Here is a 15,142-nt window from a genome sequence, read left to right as displayed (position 1 = left end):
CCTAGGAAGCTTCCAGGAAAGAAGAAACTATGTTATTTGTTAATAATTATAGGAGAAATAAGAATTCCGATGTAATACTTACATAACCTCAGTGCGTGGGAGGTCAGCACTACATACGATGCAGCACGTATAAAAATATATAGTTTCCAATAATAAATGAATAATTAATGAGAATTTACTTGTGTCAAATATCAAGGAAATGTCTCCAAACACCAGCAGCTGTGAGGAAAGATAACTTTATGGATCCCTCCTTTACTCTTGAATAACAACTATATCTCCTTTTTTTTTAATATTGCTCTTTATATAATGTCTTTACGCTTGACTACAATGAGTGCCACTCAAAAAGCTCTCACATGTTTATCGCTACCTTTTTTATGATTGGTACCAATTGGTATAGTTTTTTCTCATTAGGACCTTAAAATAAATAAAAAGAAATTTTGCACACATCCATCCAGCGATCCTTAAAAAAAACAAAAACAGAGAAAAGACCAAAAAACACACCGTTTGTGATTTTTAACAATGAATTTGATATAAATGGGCACAGATATATAGCAAAATAAATTGTTGATATCTTATGTTTCACTCTATGAGGGTAAAAATGTAGGGCAGTGGTCAGTGTTGATATTTCAGGATCTTTTAGTGACACCTGGTGGTCGGTCAGTTTCACATTTAGTTCAGTCCTTATTAGGATTCAGCTCTTCACGTGAACTTTGGGGAGTTGTGTCATGTCAGACCTGCTTTTGAGCCTCTAACCAGAGACAGAGGAAAATGTTGTCTTTAACCGTTTGATTAAATCTTTCCTCCGTTTTCGTATCATTCACATGCATCTGTGTGTCTCATTGTTCTCTATCTCTCTCTTTTGACAACCAGGAGGATCCCAGGTTGAAATATCCAGTCCATATGAGGAATAAGAACTCAATGGAGCCTGGCGACCTCGGCCCTCTTCCTGTAAGTGCACACACTATTATGTCTTCTGCGTATTCAACCTTTGGCCCACAAAGCACATTCATACCAACCTAATAATAATTGCTTAGCTTTGTTCACTCATTTACCAGTGCCATGTCCAATATGCACCTCTTTATCACCATAACTATTCCTAAGCTAATTAGAAAAGGGGTATTTATTCAGCTTGTTGCACCATTTTCATATTTTTCTTGTGGGTTTTTCCTGCCGGTAAGCTCATACAGCCTAAGTCATTGGTCTATGTTTAAATTTCAACTACGTAGATGAAGTGGCTTTTGCACTAAAAGATGAGACATGATCATGTGAAGAGACATTTCCTTTTTAGTCCTGTTAAGAATAGAGGGAGAATGTAAGTGAGAAGAGCCCGGGGGCTGTGATAACTAGGAGGTGGAGGCTGTCTGTCACCTGCTCTGTTATCAGTTTGACATAGACAAACGCCCGACAAACGGGCCAAATGTTACTGTAGGTAGCTGATGAATAATCAGAGCTTTCATGGGGTTGTACATCTCACAGGCTTGTGTGGTGTGTGCATGTGTGTGTGTTTTCTCTCTTTCTCTCTCTCTCTCTCTTTCTCTTTCTTTCTTCCTCCCTCATTCTCTTTTTTTCTCTCCGTTCTGGTGGATCTAATGTATGCTACTTCTTCTACACCTGGCCATGTCTGTTTGGCAGCACCTACCAGAGGAGGTTGGTTGGTGCCTCCCTCCCTCTGCCTGCCTTACCTACCTGTCTGGTCCGGTCTGGTCAAATGCCTGCAGACAGCCTTGCGCTTTCTTTTCTTTTTGTTTTTCCTCTTTTTCTCTCTATCTTTTCTCTTTCTCATGACCGGCATGGATGGACTGTACCTCTCCCTCCCTTTTTCATCAATATTTTTACCCCACTTCCTCTCTCTCCCTGCACCACCACCACCACCACCACTACTACCCCTTTTGTGAGCGATTTGACATTTCGGAGAGCTCCTTGCCACTCTCCAAGGATTCCTCAGACTGCTCCATGTCTGTTCACCTGTATCGGTGTCTGAGACACAGGTAGTTGAGTTGGGAAAGTGGAACAAAGCGAGATGCACCGAGAGAGAAGGAGAATGAACAAGAAGGACTGACAGAGGAGAAACAGGGTGGAATAAGGCGTAGGGATGCACAATATGTATCATGGGAAATTAATCTGATCTGATAATACAAAGCAAAATGCCTTTCATTGACTTAACAAGCTCAACAGGTACAAATTCTGATACAGTAGAGGATGGTACGCACTTTTTAAATATATAATACTGCATTAAAACATCTAAAAACACCTACAGCTTTGTTTTATATTTGTTCTGTTCTTATTCCAAGCTTATACAACATGTTTCCAACATCCAATCCAAAGATATTCCACAAGTTTACTCGAGGTAACGGTGCATATCATTTCCGCCGTCAGGTTGATACACGGGAGTGAAGATACGAGAGACAGATGAGAACTTTTTACTCCTAAAAGTTATAGGGTAATCGTTGAGCTTTCCTCCCTTAATTCCCCCAAGAAGGTCTGGCTCTGCTCTCCTCCAGAGCTGGACGCCAAACGTCTTTTGTTAAAGGAAGAGAAGAACAAGCCCAGCATGCCATTGTCTTGCTCATGACTTTAAACTGCTGCACCTGGGTGGAGCCAAACATGGAGCCACATGTTTTTTATAGCTACAGAGGAAGATATTAACTTCTTTTTAGAATATGATATATGAAATGATCAGTTATCTTATCTATGCCGTCGACTAAGAAGCATTGTCCGAAGTAAATCCATATCGTGCATCCCTACTAAGGGGCCGAGGGGAGAGACGGCGGCTTCATGAGAAACAAAGAGAGCTATATGTGTATGTGGAGGAAGGAACTGGCTGTACGCTGCATGTGTTATCAGCTTTTCAATCTGGTCTCTCCATTCAAGCAGTGGCAGCATAGAAAACACACACACACACACACACAGTTAGAAATACACACACACACTCACACACCTGTTCGACAGATTATCAGACTCGGTTCTCTTCCCCACCTCTTTACTCTCAATCTACTGTAATTCTTTTTATTGCCTGACCGCAGGTGCTGTACGAGTGTGTGTGTGCGTGTGTGTGTATGTGTGGCCTGTGACACTGTACTGAGTGGTCACCGTGTTCAGTGGTGGTGTAATGGTTTGAACTAGTGGTGGTGATTTAACCTTTTAATGTTGTGGTCGTGTCCCTGCCTGGCTGACGTCTCAGACATGACTCAAATAGGAGAGAAAAATCCTTTCTGTTCCTTTTTGCGTGTTTGATTGAGCTTGCCTCGCCTGCACCGCTGGGCTGTCAGTGTTTGGACCGATTTGACGGTCAGTCAAGGTCAATCAAACATAAATTTTAAAAAAAAAAAAAGGAAAAGAAAGTGGACGGATTTAAAGACTATTTGAGCATGGCCTGTGTAATAGTGCTGTCTGATGGTGACATTTTGCCTTTTTTCTCACTCTCCCTCTCTTTGTTTGCTCCTCTTTTAGCCTGGATGGGAAGAAAGAATTCATTCAGACGGACGCACATTCTACATTGACCACAGTAAGACGACGGCATTTTACCGCTCTCTTTCTCTCCCACGCTTGCATTTGGTCACGTGTGTCTAACTTTATGTGCCTTTCACAAGTTGACTAGTCATTCTGTTTAAAAGTCATATTACGTCCCATATTACGCTCTCACATCACGAGGTTCATACTTCTATTTTGGGTGATGACTTAATAATGCTTACATGCACTAATTTAAAAAAACACGTAGTTTTTCTCTTGCCATCCGTTGCTCCAGCACCTCTATTTAGCTCCTTTATAAAACAGCTTAAACGAGAAAGTGTTTCAGATAAAAATGACAACATTTCATTCAAGTCTAACTGATTCCTCTTCTAGCCTAAAGTGTTTGTGTTGTGTGTTTCATCCAGATACAAAGAACACACAGTGGGAGGACCCTCGTCTGCAGAGTCCGGCTATCACAGGACCCGTGAGTAGTTTCCTCTGCAGCTGCAGTGTTGCAACACACAGACAACAAGTTCTTCTCTCAACATTGTATCGCACACTCTCATCAGCCTCAGTGACTTTGTACAACAAAGATAAATCACTTTGTCACTGCAGTTGTCGCTTAACATGCCGACACCTTCATGTTATTCTGTGTACCACTTCAGATACTGTTCTCCTTCACTGCCAACTACACTACCCGAGTTACACTCTGTGTAGTAAACAAATAACATATATTAACAATAGTGGAATATTTTTAAGGATATTGAGTTTTTCATGATTTCTTCTTTCTTGACATTTAATGTTGTCTGTGCAGGCGGTTCCCTACTCGAGAGAGTTCAAGCAGAAATACGACTACTTCAGGAAGAAATTAAAGAAACCGGTAAGAAGTGATTTTTTAAAATAATGACCCGTCTTTAATTTCTGGACTCTTGCTGGGGAAACAAAGTATCATGTTGATTGTGCTTGATTGTAGTTATTGAACTTTCACACAGTCTTGACACTGCATGACTGAGTTTGATTTTTTTTTTATTGATTTGCATGTTAAATATTCATTGCAATCATTTCGCATTTCTTTTAATTCAGCAGTGTCAGAGTCTGTTTTCTTATGCTGGAATTTGTCATGAACCAATTTCAACTTTGACACAGTGTTCAGTTTCATGCTAGAGCATGTTTAAGGTCAGCAGGCATGATTTAACACACGGAAGTGTAACCGTATATATTATTTTCAGGTGTAATCGGTGCTTCAGTGGGCTTTACACTGTTGCAAAATGAGTTCTACAATCTCCATTTTACAACAATCTTCACTAAACTTTTCTTCTTTCCCCCCCTGGTGACCACAGGGGAGCATGACATTTGGGGCATTCGGTTAATTACAATCTGCAACTACACTGCTAGATGCCACTAAATCCTAAACACAGGACATTAAAGCGCAGCTACACTAAATATCCTTGTTTAATGAGTCACATCAATTAGTTGCCTTTCTGTTTGGCTCGCATGCTTCCACCTCACCTTAATGAATTACAGTGATACACAAATTGTTGCGTGTAAGACAGTATTTTTATTTATTTGTTTATTCCAGGCTGACATCCCCAACCGATTTGAGATGAAGTTGCACAGAAACAACATCTTTGAAGAGTCGTACCGTCGGATCATGTCTCTAAAGAGGCCCGACGTCCTGAAGGCGCGACTGTGGATCGAGTTCGAGTCAGAGAAAGGACTGGACTACGGTGGTGTGGCCAGAGAGTGGTTCTTCCTCTTATCTAAGGAGATGTTCAACCCTTACTACGGCCTGTTTGAATACTCTGCCACGTAAGTCTCTGCTTGCCTGCCTTGCTGCGTGCTTGCTTGAGATTAACAGAGCTGCCTCCAGCTGAAGAGAGGCTTAATCCAATGAGGCATTTAGCAGGATATGACAAAGGACACCCTGAAGAGTTTAACAAAGCTGATGAACTGTAGTAAAGGAACCATGTGACATGTTTGCAGTCATGGAAAAATCTTTCTCAACTCGTATTTCTGATTGTCTTTTAAAACAAAGTGGCGCAAGGGGCATTGCTGATGTATTGTTTCCCTTTGAGGCTTGTTAAAGTTTCCTTTTACTTTGATTAACTTTTCCTCTCATTCATAAAGCCATCCTGGAACAGTTTTTCCCACGCACAGTACTTGCTGAGATGATTAAAGGGTCGTATGTTTGCCTCCTTTTTCACGGCATTATCATCAAGAGATGACGACTCACTTGAGTCTCTCGTTTCTGCAGTGTAGGGCAGAGGTAACAGATAATCAATGCAACAAAAGGAGCTTCTGAAAAGGCCAGGAAATTAAATAAATGGGCCCTGACTTTAATAACACTGAGCTTTAATTTAATAGATATGATTAAACCTTTGAAGTTTTTAAATTAAACCCCATTGTGAATATTAATCACAGGTTATTATTAGGTTTTAACATCATCATGCAGTGGCAGATAAATGAGAAAGTGATGCTTGGCAACCACCTGGGTGTATAAAAACACTTGCAAAAAACTTACCTTTTAAATTACCCAAAATTACCTTTTAACTGTGCTGTTAAAGTCGCATAACATTTTTAGTGAAAACAAATGTAAACGACTTTCTTCTTCTTGTGTGCTCTCGTCTCTGCAGCGACAACTACACTCTCCAAATCAACCCCAACTCCGGCCTGTGCAATGAGGATCACCTCTCCTATTTCAAGTTCATCGGGCGTGTGGCAGGAATGGCTGTGTTTCATGGAAAACTGCTGGATGGTAAGCTGCTTTATGTTATACATTCTCCTTTGTTGGTGTTGTGTTTGTTTTGGTTGGTCGTGTTTGAGAGCAACATTTACCGCTGATGTTTTTAGTCTTTGTTTCTGCACACATACTCTTACGTCACACTGTTGTTTTCTGCTCTTTAGGTTTTTTCATCAGACCCTTCTACAAGATGATGTTGGGGAAACAGATCTCTCTTAAAGACATGGAGTCTGTGGTAAGAGCTCATTGCAAAATCTTATTTTGGGCTATAACTTTGGCATCATAGTTAAGATTGAAATATGTTTTTTAATTCCTTTAATCTGCTTGTTATTTTAATTATTTCAATATTTTATTAACTAGTGACCAATCAGCACTGAATTGATTGTTTGCATATAATCATTCCACATACAAGAAACAAAACCCTGAAATCTCATAAATAAAGGCCAATAAATGACTTAATTATCTTTGTGTCTCATGTTTGTCTGCCCTGTGTTGCCTCCCTGCAGGACAGCGAATACTACAACTCTCTGAAGTGGATCCTGGAGAATGACCCCACTGAGCTGGACCTGAGGTTTTGTATTGACGAGGACAACTTTGGACAGGTGCGCTTGATCCAATCAGTCACTTTGAATCCGTTAAGACCTCCATGCTGAAGTGTGTCGGTAGTTTCCTGGCCCTTATTTTTCTTGTTGTTTCCTTTCTCAGACGTACCAGGTGGACCTGAAGCCCAGCGGCTCAGACATGGTCGTCACCAATGACAACAAGAAGGAATACATAGAGTAAGGACACAAACAGTACTTATCCTCCGGACTTAATTCTTGATTTATTTTTGATTCTTGTCGTAAAACTACAAATCAGACTTGAGTCTAAAACTGTCCTTACAGTTGTTCTTGTATTCACGTTTCAATAATCTTCTCTCTGACAGCCTGGTCATCCAGTGGAGGTTTGTCAATCGGGTCCAGAAGCAGATGAACGCCTTCTTAGAGGTATTTATGTGCAGTACAGCAGTCGCCACTAGAGGGCAGTGTGACCTCAGACTCTGTGTCGGCATGTTTGAGTCCCACAGTTTTAAATTCAGCCTTCATTTATAAACACTTTGGATCCTTGTTGCTTTTAAAACTGACTCCTGACTTATTTATGTTGCTCACCTTGAACCTTCAATATGTTTTGATTCCTTTCCTGTTTAATTTTCAGGGCTTCACTGAGCTCATTCTCATAGATCTGATCAAGATCTTCGATGAAAACGAACTGGAGGTATGGATTCTTTATCTTAATCACCTTCTGAACTACGCTAAAAGGTTATGAACGTCAATAGACCAAAATAATTGATAGACGTTATGACATATTGTCATAAATTTAAAGATTTTTTTCCATCAAATATTACAAAATAAAATGTTGATCCAAAAGATTTCTAAATGCGAAACATAAGGAAAATATTTATAAACACTACGTACACATTTGAGATGTGCTAATTTTTTAGTGAGCATACAAACGCATTTTGAGGAACATGTAAATATGAGACTGGGTTGTTACGTAACTTTCTTAGCGCTCTAACTGAACTGTGGCGTAAGCTGGTGCTGCACAGGGTTAGCAGTGTAGGGGAATACACATAAACATGACATTTGGGGGATTTTCCTGGAACAACTGTCCCAATTCATTTTCATAACATTCTACAGCCTGTTGTTTTGGTAGGTGTTGATTTTAAAGTTGCATTACAATCCTTTCACACGTTGGCAATTCAAAGCGAGTAACACATGTATGTTGCTTCAAATCTAACATATTGTGCCCTCAACTTAACAGAGTTCTTTGTCAAAATGGGACGTTGCAGTTGTTAATAGATAATTTCTCTCTTGTCCCTGTGTAGCTGCTCATGTGTGGTCTGGGTGACGTCGACGTCAACGACTGGAGACAACACACTGTTTACAAGAACGGCTACTGCCCCAACCATCCCGTTATCCAGTGGTTCTGGAAGGTATGTATGTGTGTGTGTTGCTGTGTGGATCATCGCCACAGGTTGCAACATCTTTGTGGTGATAACTTTGATAATAAATGTGGGTTCCAGTCGTCTTTGCCTCCGTCCGTCCGTCCAGCCTGCCACGAGGGTGCTGGCCTCGCTTTTGATGATCAAAGTCTGTTTGGAAGAACAGGCTTGTTTGCTCTGATGAAAGAGCCCAAAGTGGTACCTGCCCTGGTTATCATCTGTCTTTCCTCGAGCTTTAAAACACACACACACACACACACACACACACACACACACACACACACACCACACACACGCCACTACAATCAGACAGCAAACAACACACGAGCCATAATTTGTGTGTGTGTACATGTGTTGTCATGTCATCTGATTAAATGAACTGGCTCAAACAGCTTCTGTTTGAACCTTTGTTTCCCTCATGTTTTAGGAACTTTGATATTTGATAAATGAATTCTGTGAACTAATTGATTGTGTTCTTTCAGGTCGTCCTGTTGATGGATGCTGAAAAGAGAATCCGACTCCTCCAGTTTGTCACAGGAACGTCACGAGTGCCCATGAACGGCTTTGCCGAGCTTTATGGTGCGTTATTTCACCTCATAGTTTCCTCTATTTCCTGTTTTTAAACCAGCACCAGTCCTTTAAAACCTATATATTACCCACTGAAACTGCAGCTCCTGAGCTTTATGTAACAGAGACAAAAATAGTTTTCTAAGAAAAGATAAGTCCGTTACAGTTCCAAGAATTACTATCACTCTACACATACAGAAAGATAAACAGATGAGAAACTACCATAAATGTCAGATTCTTAAATATTATATCCATATAAACAAATACTGTATGTTATTAAAGTTTGGTTTAGGTTTTTTTTAAATTTATCCCATATGTAAGAAAATAAGCCTCCTCTTTATGTACATACTGAATAATTTATGCATAAGATTTAAATGATTAAATCACTAAAAACTAAAAATACCTCAAAAGTAACTCAAACCTCTTTCTCTAGCTATGATTAGATCTATTAAATTAAAGTTGTTGTGGTTTAATCAAAGTGTTTCTACATCATAACTCTGTGTCATCATTATAATTACTGTTTATTTTTGTGCCAGGTTCTAATGGACCTCAGCTGTTCACCATCGAGCAGTGGGGAACACCAGATAAGTTGCCAAGAGCTCACACATGGTATGTCACTACGACACACACACACACACACACACACACACACACACACACACACACACACACACAAAATAACAAAGAGGCTACTGCCATGCTAAGCTGGGTTTAGCATGGTCATTATCTTATTTTAGCAAGTTAGCATGCTAACATTTGTTAGCCATTCATTCATTTGCAGGTCAAAAACCAACATATTGGATGAGTTACTGTTAAGTTCCCATGTAACAGCATGTGGAGGGCTATTTGCTTCATCCTTCTGATGAGTTTCATGTATAGTCAGCTAGCTACAGAGGGACGTGTAGCGGATATCGTTTGGTGTGTAAAACCAAACAAATGAAACACTGTGTTAAGGTTTTTAAATTGTGTATTTTTCTCCCCCAGTTTCAACCGCTTGGACCTGCCAACTTACGACTCCTTCGAGGACCTGAGAGAGAAACTCCTCATGGCTGTGGAGAACGCGCAGGGCTTCGAGGGGGTCGACTAAAAAAAACAGCAGCCCGTGACTGCATCCAACCAACCGACAATTAAAAAAAAATACACAAAAGAAAAAAAGCCACAGGGATGTCAAACCAGCTGCTGTAGCAGTTCTGTGCGAGCATGTTGTACTGTACAGCCTGCCTGTGAGCCACCTCCACAGCACGGTGGTTTGAGACTGTACAGCGATTTGTCGAGCCAATATGCCTACGTCTTTGTATCTTTTCAGCGCGGTAGGTCCCTCCTCAAAAGGTGCTGGGGAAAGAACGGGAGAGTCGCAACGTCGAATGCTGAAATCTATTATCCACAGGCATGAGCTGGCCCCCTCTGATCCGCCGTCTCTTTCCCCTCTACCCTCGTCCTGTGAAAATCTACAGTGCTGGAAAACACTAATGCATTTCAATAGCTCCTTTATGTACACTATAGCACAGTATTCGAGCACCTTTCAGTGGAAGGGTCCTAGCATGGCCTTAATCTGGCTCTTACATGCACTATTTCTCTAAGAACCTGCAATGGCACTATGATCACAACTCTCTCAAATCCTTAGACCAACACCAGATTACCTTAGGAATGCTAGCCAATCACATTTCAGGAAATCGGCCACGCCCCTCCGTAGAGCCTTCACTTATCTGTTGTGTGATCAGAAATCGCCACTGCAGCCTTTTGTAGAATAACGTTTATCTTGTTTTCTTTTGTTTTTTTGTTTTTTTTAAAGCCACTTGCGAGAATTCAAGAATGGGGGGGGGATATGAAATTAAAAACAAAAATCCCCAAAGATGATTTTTTTATTTGATAGTTTTTCTCCTTAAGGAACAGATTTTTGTTTTGTTTTTTAAATCATTGGTATGATTCTTGCAGGAAAATACTCTCAACGTATTTGTACTGATGAACAATGTTGTTTACTATTTTGACAATTCTATATGACATGGTGTGTGAAGTGTAAATCTGGCTAGTCTGGGAAAAATAATTAATCCATATCATTTGTTACGGTGATAGCAAATGTGTTGAATAAAATGGTTTTTATCGTAGTGCTATGAGAGCAGCATGAAACTGTATCTTGTGTTTGCTTCGACTACATGGTAGTAACTTGGACGTGTAATCGGTCTCGAGGTCGACAAGGGAAAACTGAAAAAAAAAAAAACCCGGTGGCTAGTTTCCCTGAGATGTTTGCGTCATGATTATATTAATTTTCTCATGCCTGTTGCTGTTCATAATGCTGTAAATTGTTCTTGGGAAAAAAAATGAAAAAAAAAAATACCACGTTTTTAAGTTCTTTCATGATATATAAATATATGTATGAACTACATTTAACAGAAGTATTACTGATCAACAACACTAAAATGAAGCTGTGTGCGTGCGCGGGTGTTTGAGAGTAAAAGCTGTGATTGCCACTGAATATAAAGCAGCACGTTTCTTACAAAGGAAAATAATGTGTTTTCTTTTTTATGTTTTTGTTCTTCTCTCTCTGTCTCTCTCTCTCTCCTTTTTCTAACACCATTGAACCTAAAGGGCACTTTATAGATCACTCTGAGGTCATGTCACCTATTGTATGTCTTTTGTCGTTTATTAACTTGAATGTGATTCTTTATTTTATTTTTTTCTTTTGTCTTTTATTATTTTATTTTTTTTTCCATTCGGAGCACTTACCTGGTGCAATATAAATAGTCTGTAAATCTGGGCTGCTGCTAAGGTAGAAAAAGTTGACAGAGGTGAAGCAGAGGCTTCACGTCCTTTAGTATTCTCTATTTTCTCTCCTCTTTTTCTCGACATGTTCCTCCCTCGTGTTTCCTCCCTCCTGTGATCCCACCTCTCAAACTGACTCAGTAAAGAGTAGTCCTCTTTTTAGAGGGGTTTCTTTTTTTAATGAATGCCGGGGGGGGAAAAAAAAATATCACTTTTGTTAAAAGACTCCACTCTCTGCAACTCTTTGTGGTTCATTTAACTTCAGTCAAATAAAAATGAAACTTCTCAGAGTGTGTTGTTTGAGTTCATGCGGCTCGTTGACCTTCCTCACATTAAAAGGTCCACACATATGATATAGATGTGTAAGCACATTGGTAACTTGTTTAAATGTTTATGTGAGCGTTGTAGTCACAGGTTACATGCTAAAAATGTTTTATCCAACACAGGATTGTCTTGTAAATTAGGCAGTATGTCGTAATAAAACCTTTATAATTAGCTTCCTGCATTTACTATCTTGCATGACAGGACCGCTGCTGCTGCTGCTGAGGGAGATTGTTTTAATTCACCCACATTATAAACTGACTTCTTGACGTCCAGCCAACCTCAGTTCAGTCTTCTGAGATCCACATCTTTGTTTCTTAAATCACGTATCAGAGCACCTGTCTTGAGACTTAACAACTGTCCTCACCGCTCTCTCTTTTTTTTCTCCTGCGTGTGTGCACACGTGGTGTGGTGTGGTGAAGGGACCCCAGTTCATTCACACAATCACAATCTAGGACTTATCAGCTCCAAGGACGAGCAAATAAAAGCCGCCCTGCCAGCCCGGGGACATTTTATCAAGTCCCGCCACCCTGCGATCTGGTCACAAACAAACCGAGAGCCAACTCCTCTTTAGATCCACCTTCAGAAACATTCCACCTGCGGGAAACAATGTCGCAAAGTGCAAACTGGAATAAAAGCCTCCTAAAATAAAAAAATAATGAAAAAGCACAAACGCGTTGGTTTTCTGTAAAAGACGAGAGAGTCTCGCAGTCTGTCGTCCTCTCGCAGGCGTCTGCCTCTACGTTACGTCACAGCGCTGACCTTAATGAAACCCTGACGGGAAGTTTAAGCAACAGCCAAAGGACAACAGACAAACGTGGATAAAAAAACGTTCTTCTCAGCTGTACTAATTGATTTTAAAGGTTATTTAATACATTACGTAATAAACATTTGGCTTCGCTTATCACAACTTACCTTTGAACAAATTATAATTAACCATGTTTCTATTAGCCTACTCTTAATAACTTCAGCTTTTTATTCTATTACTTTGAGCTTCTTCAGCTGTTAACCCAGTATTTGTAGCTAATTCAACTATTTTAACCGTGTATCCTTTACTTCGAATAACTTTTAGCTAATAATTTAAATTGTTTATCCTTGTAAGAACTTCAACAGTTTGAGGTTGACCATTTCTTTTTCAGAATTGTTTCAACTGTTCATCCATCAGTTTCAGCCAATTATTACTGATTTTGTCACTGTTACTACTTGTGAATCCCCTTTAGCTGTTCTTGTGAGACACACACATGCAAATAAATAACACCAGCTTGTCCCAGGAAATCATCTCTGGTGTAGAAGGGTAAACAAGGTCACCTTCAGAAGCTTCATGAGTGTGTGTGGTGTGTGTGATGTGCAGGTGGACTGCTTCGACTACACTACCAGTTTGCCAGGTGACGGAAGTTTATAAATGAAAGTGGGAACCACTGCTTACAGTGAAGGGCCTAATTATTAACCAACTTCTATCCGTTAACTTTTAAACTCCTTATAATTTGGAGTTTCACTGAAGTATTTTGAGTACAGCGAAGTCGTTGCTGTCGGAGATGCAGTGAGGATTTAACTTGTGAAATAAACACACGGCAAAAAATCTGTGACGTCTCGACTTTGTGTGTGTGTTTTTTTTTACCAGATCTACTCACGATTCTCTGCTGGTTGTGTGACTTTCTGACTTTTTCGGCCTCCTGCAGCCTGTTGCCTTCAGCTCGCGGTGGCTTCTTTCAGTGGAGCCCTGCTTATTAAGGCCCTGTTGCCTCACTGGGGCAGTTTTTTTGTTTTTTGTTTTTGGTCTCCCCCTCCTCCACCCCTCACCCTCTACCTCTGGTCAGGGTCGATCGATACTTCCCCTGTAGCTTATCACTAATGTGGAACTGGCTGTTTGTCCAAACCCTGCTGCGTCTACATAAAGACTTGGACGAGGGGGACGGCATCGAACCCAAATGCAACCACGTATCACCTCATGAACACGCGGCTACGGACGCACCACTGGACTTTTAGCAGTTTGGAGGGACTCGGGGAGACAAAGAGCTCCGGGGCGAGAGGGAAGGAGCACCGAGCGCCGGGAGGAGCGGGAGGACGATCCGAGGGCCCAAATGAATCAGTCAGGGAAGACGATCCAGTCCAGAATCCTGAGGTGAGTTTAATCCTTGTTTAAAATGTTTTATCTCAGAGTTTTAGGAGTAAAGTTGATGATAACTATTAGAAAATAAAACTTGTACCAGTAAATGTAATGTCATAATGTAATAGAATGAAAAAGTTTTAAATCTACTGTGACATACGATCTGAAACAACTTCTTTTTCCAGCTACGTTTTAGGAAAACTTTGAGTTGTTTTTTAGTCATATAGAAAACAAACTCTCTTACACACACACACACACACGCTCACAGCTGCAGTCATCCCCACAACCAGTGTGAAGAGGACACGACTGGACTTTGGACACTTTGGATAAGCTTTTGCGTGTTTACTCAGCACCATTTTCCCTATTTTTAATAGTTTTCTATGTCATATTTCAGCATATTGACGGGTGCAAGTGCCACATGGACGATCATAACTCATAAAGCACAGTCTACTGAGTTTCACAGCCCTGTCAGAGAACCGCACGCACACCAACACCACGTGTACGTTGACATTATATCTGGTGTCACCTCTCTCTGCTGCCTCACCAAACTACCTTTCTCTCCCTCCCCCTCCCTTCTTATTTCCCCAGGCTTCCCATCCAGCGGTTTGTATTAACGGCCCCTCCAGTAAAACTCTGTCCTCCAGAGCTGTGGAGTGTGACAATGGTGTTTGTGTCCTCCGTATCAAACGCCATTATCACACTAAATAGCTACAGTGTGAAAATGGACCTCGATCGACGCCTCAGTTTCCTGTTTTTTTGTGCCAATCTCGATTATCTTTGCACTGCAAAACCATAAAGCGTGCCCCCCATCTGCCGGCGACACATTCGACCGTGCAGGGATGGAAATAGACCTGCAGGGGTGTCGATGCATCGTCCGTGATCTTGAGCCTCGGAGTGTGACCCACTTACTTTTGCGTCTGAGGCGCTAATTCGCCGTATAGACGACCCGTCTGACGCTTGTGATGCTGTGTTTGTCTCCGTGCATGCAAATAATGTCAATAAAAAGTGTTTTCTGTCTGTTTCTACGCGGTGAACTTGTACACATTCCTAAGAATTAAAATTTAAAAAAAGGCAAAATGTTCTTCTTCCTTTTTTTTGGTACAAAGAAATACAGGTATTTTGCACATTTACACTGCCACAGCGTCAAAACCATGACGCTACACCTCTCCTCCGTCAAACCTTTAGGTCCGACTTGATTCAGCTTCATCAAAGACAG

General features: G+C 40.8%; 1 protein-coding gene and 1 long non-coding RNA gene across 21 annotated transcripts in view; both read left to right on the top strand.

Moving 5' to 3' along the window:
- Positions 1-11,786, top strand: part of nedd4l (NEDD4 like E3 ubiquitin protein ligase) — a 48,349-nt gene extending 36,563 nt beyond the window's left edge. For 15 of the 20 annotated variants that reach the window (XM_030435282.1, XM_030435278.1, XM_030435280.1 and 12 more), the window contains 16 exons: positions 871-948; positions 1,633-1,647; positions 3,451-3,505; positions 3,876-3,934; positions 4,265-4,330; positions 5,030-5,259; positions 6,084-6,205; positions 6,355-6,425; positions 6,697-6,792; positions 6,896-6,969; positions 7,116-7,176; positions 7,385-7,444; positions 8,055-8,162; positions 8,654-8,750; positions 9,275-9,347; positions 9,723-11,786. In XM_030435282.1, coding sequence (XP_030291142.1) covers positions 871-948; positions 1,633-1,647; positions 3,451-3,505; positions 3,876-3,934; positions 4,265-4,330; positions 5,030-5,259; positions 6,084-6,205; positions 6,355-6,425; positions 6,697-6,792; positions 6,896-6,969; positions 7,116-7,176; positions 7,385-7,444; positions 8,055-8,162; positions 8,654-8,750; positions 9,275-9,347; positions 9,723-9,825 — 1,368 coding nt within the window. In that variant the 3' untranslated portion in view covers positions 9,826-11,786. Of the gene's footprint in view, positions 1-870; positions 949-1,632; positions 1,648-3,450; positions 3,506-3,875; positions 3,935-4,264; positions 4,331-5,029; positions 5,260-6,083; positions 6,208-6,354; positions 6,426-6,696; positions 6,793-6,895; positions 6,970-7,115; positions 7,177-7,384; positions 7,445-8,054; positions 8,163-8,653; positions 8,751-9,274; positions 9,348-9,722 lie in introns of those variants that run through there. The other 5 variants (XM_030435286.1, XM_030435283.1, XM_030435270.1 and 2 more) reach the window with 2 other exon arrangements.
- Positions 11,787-13,681: 1,895 nt separating this feature from the next.
- Positions 13,682-15,003, top strand: LOC115592128 (uncharacterized). Its single transcript, XR_003986077.1, has 2 exons — positions 13,682-13,941; positions 14,515-15,003. It is a non-coding gene; the product is annotated as an uncharacterized LOC115592128 (long non-coding RNA).
- Positions 15,004-15,142: the final 139 nt, after the last annotated feature.

This window comes from Sparus aurata, chromosome 12, assembly GCF_900880675.1.
Source record: "Sparus aurata chromosome 12, fSpaAur1.1, whole genome shotgun sequence".
Lineage (NCBI taxonomy): Eukaryota > Metazoa > Chordata > Actinopteri > Spariformes > Sparidae > Sparus > Sparus aurata.
The sequence above is the reverse complement of the archived record's forward strand: the minus strand, read 5'-3'. Positions and strand labels throughout refer to the sequence as shown.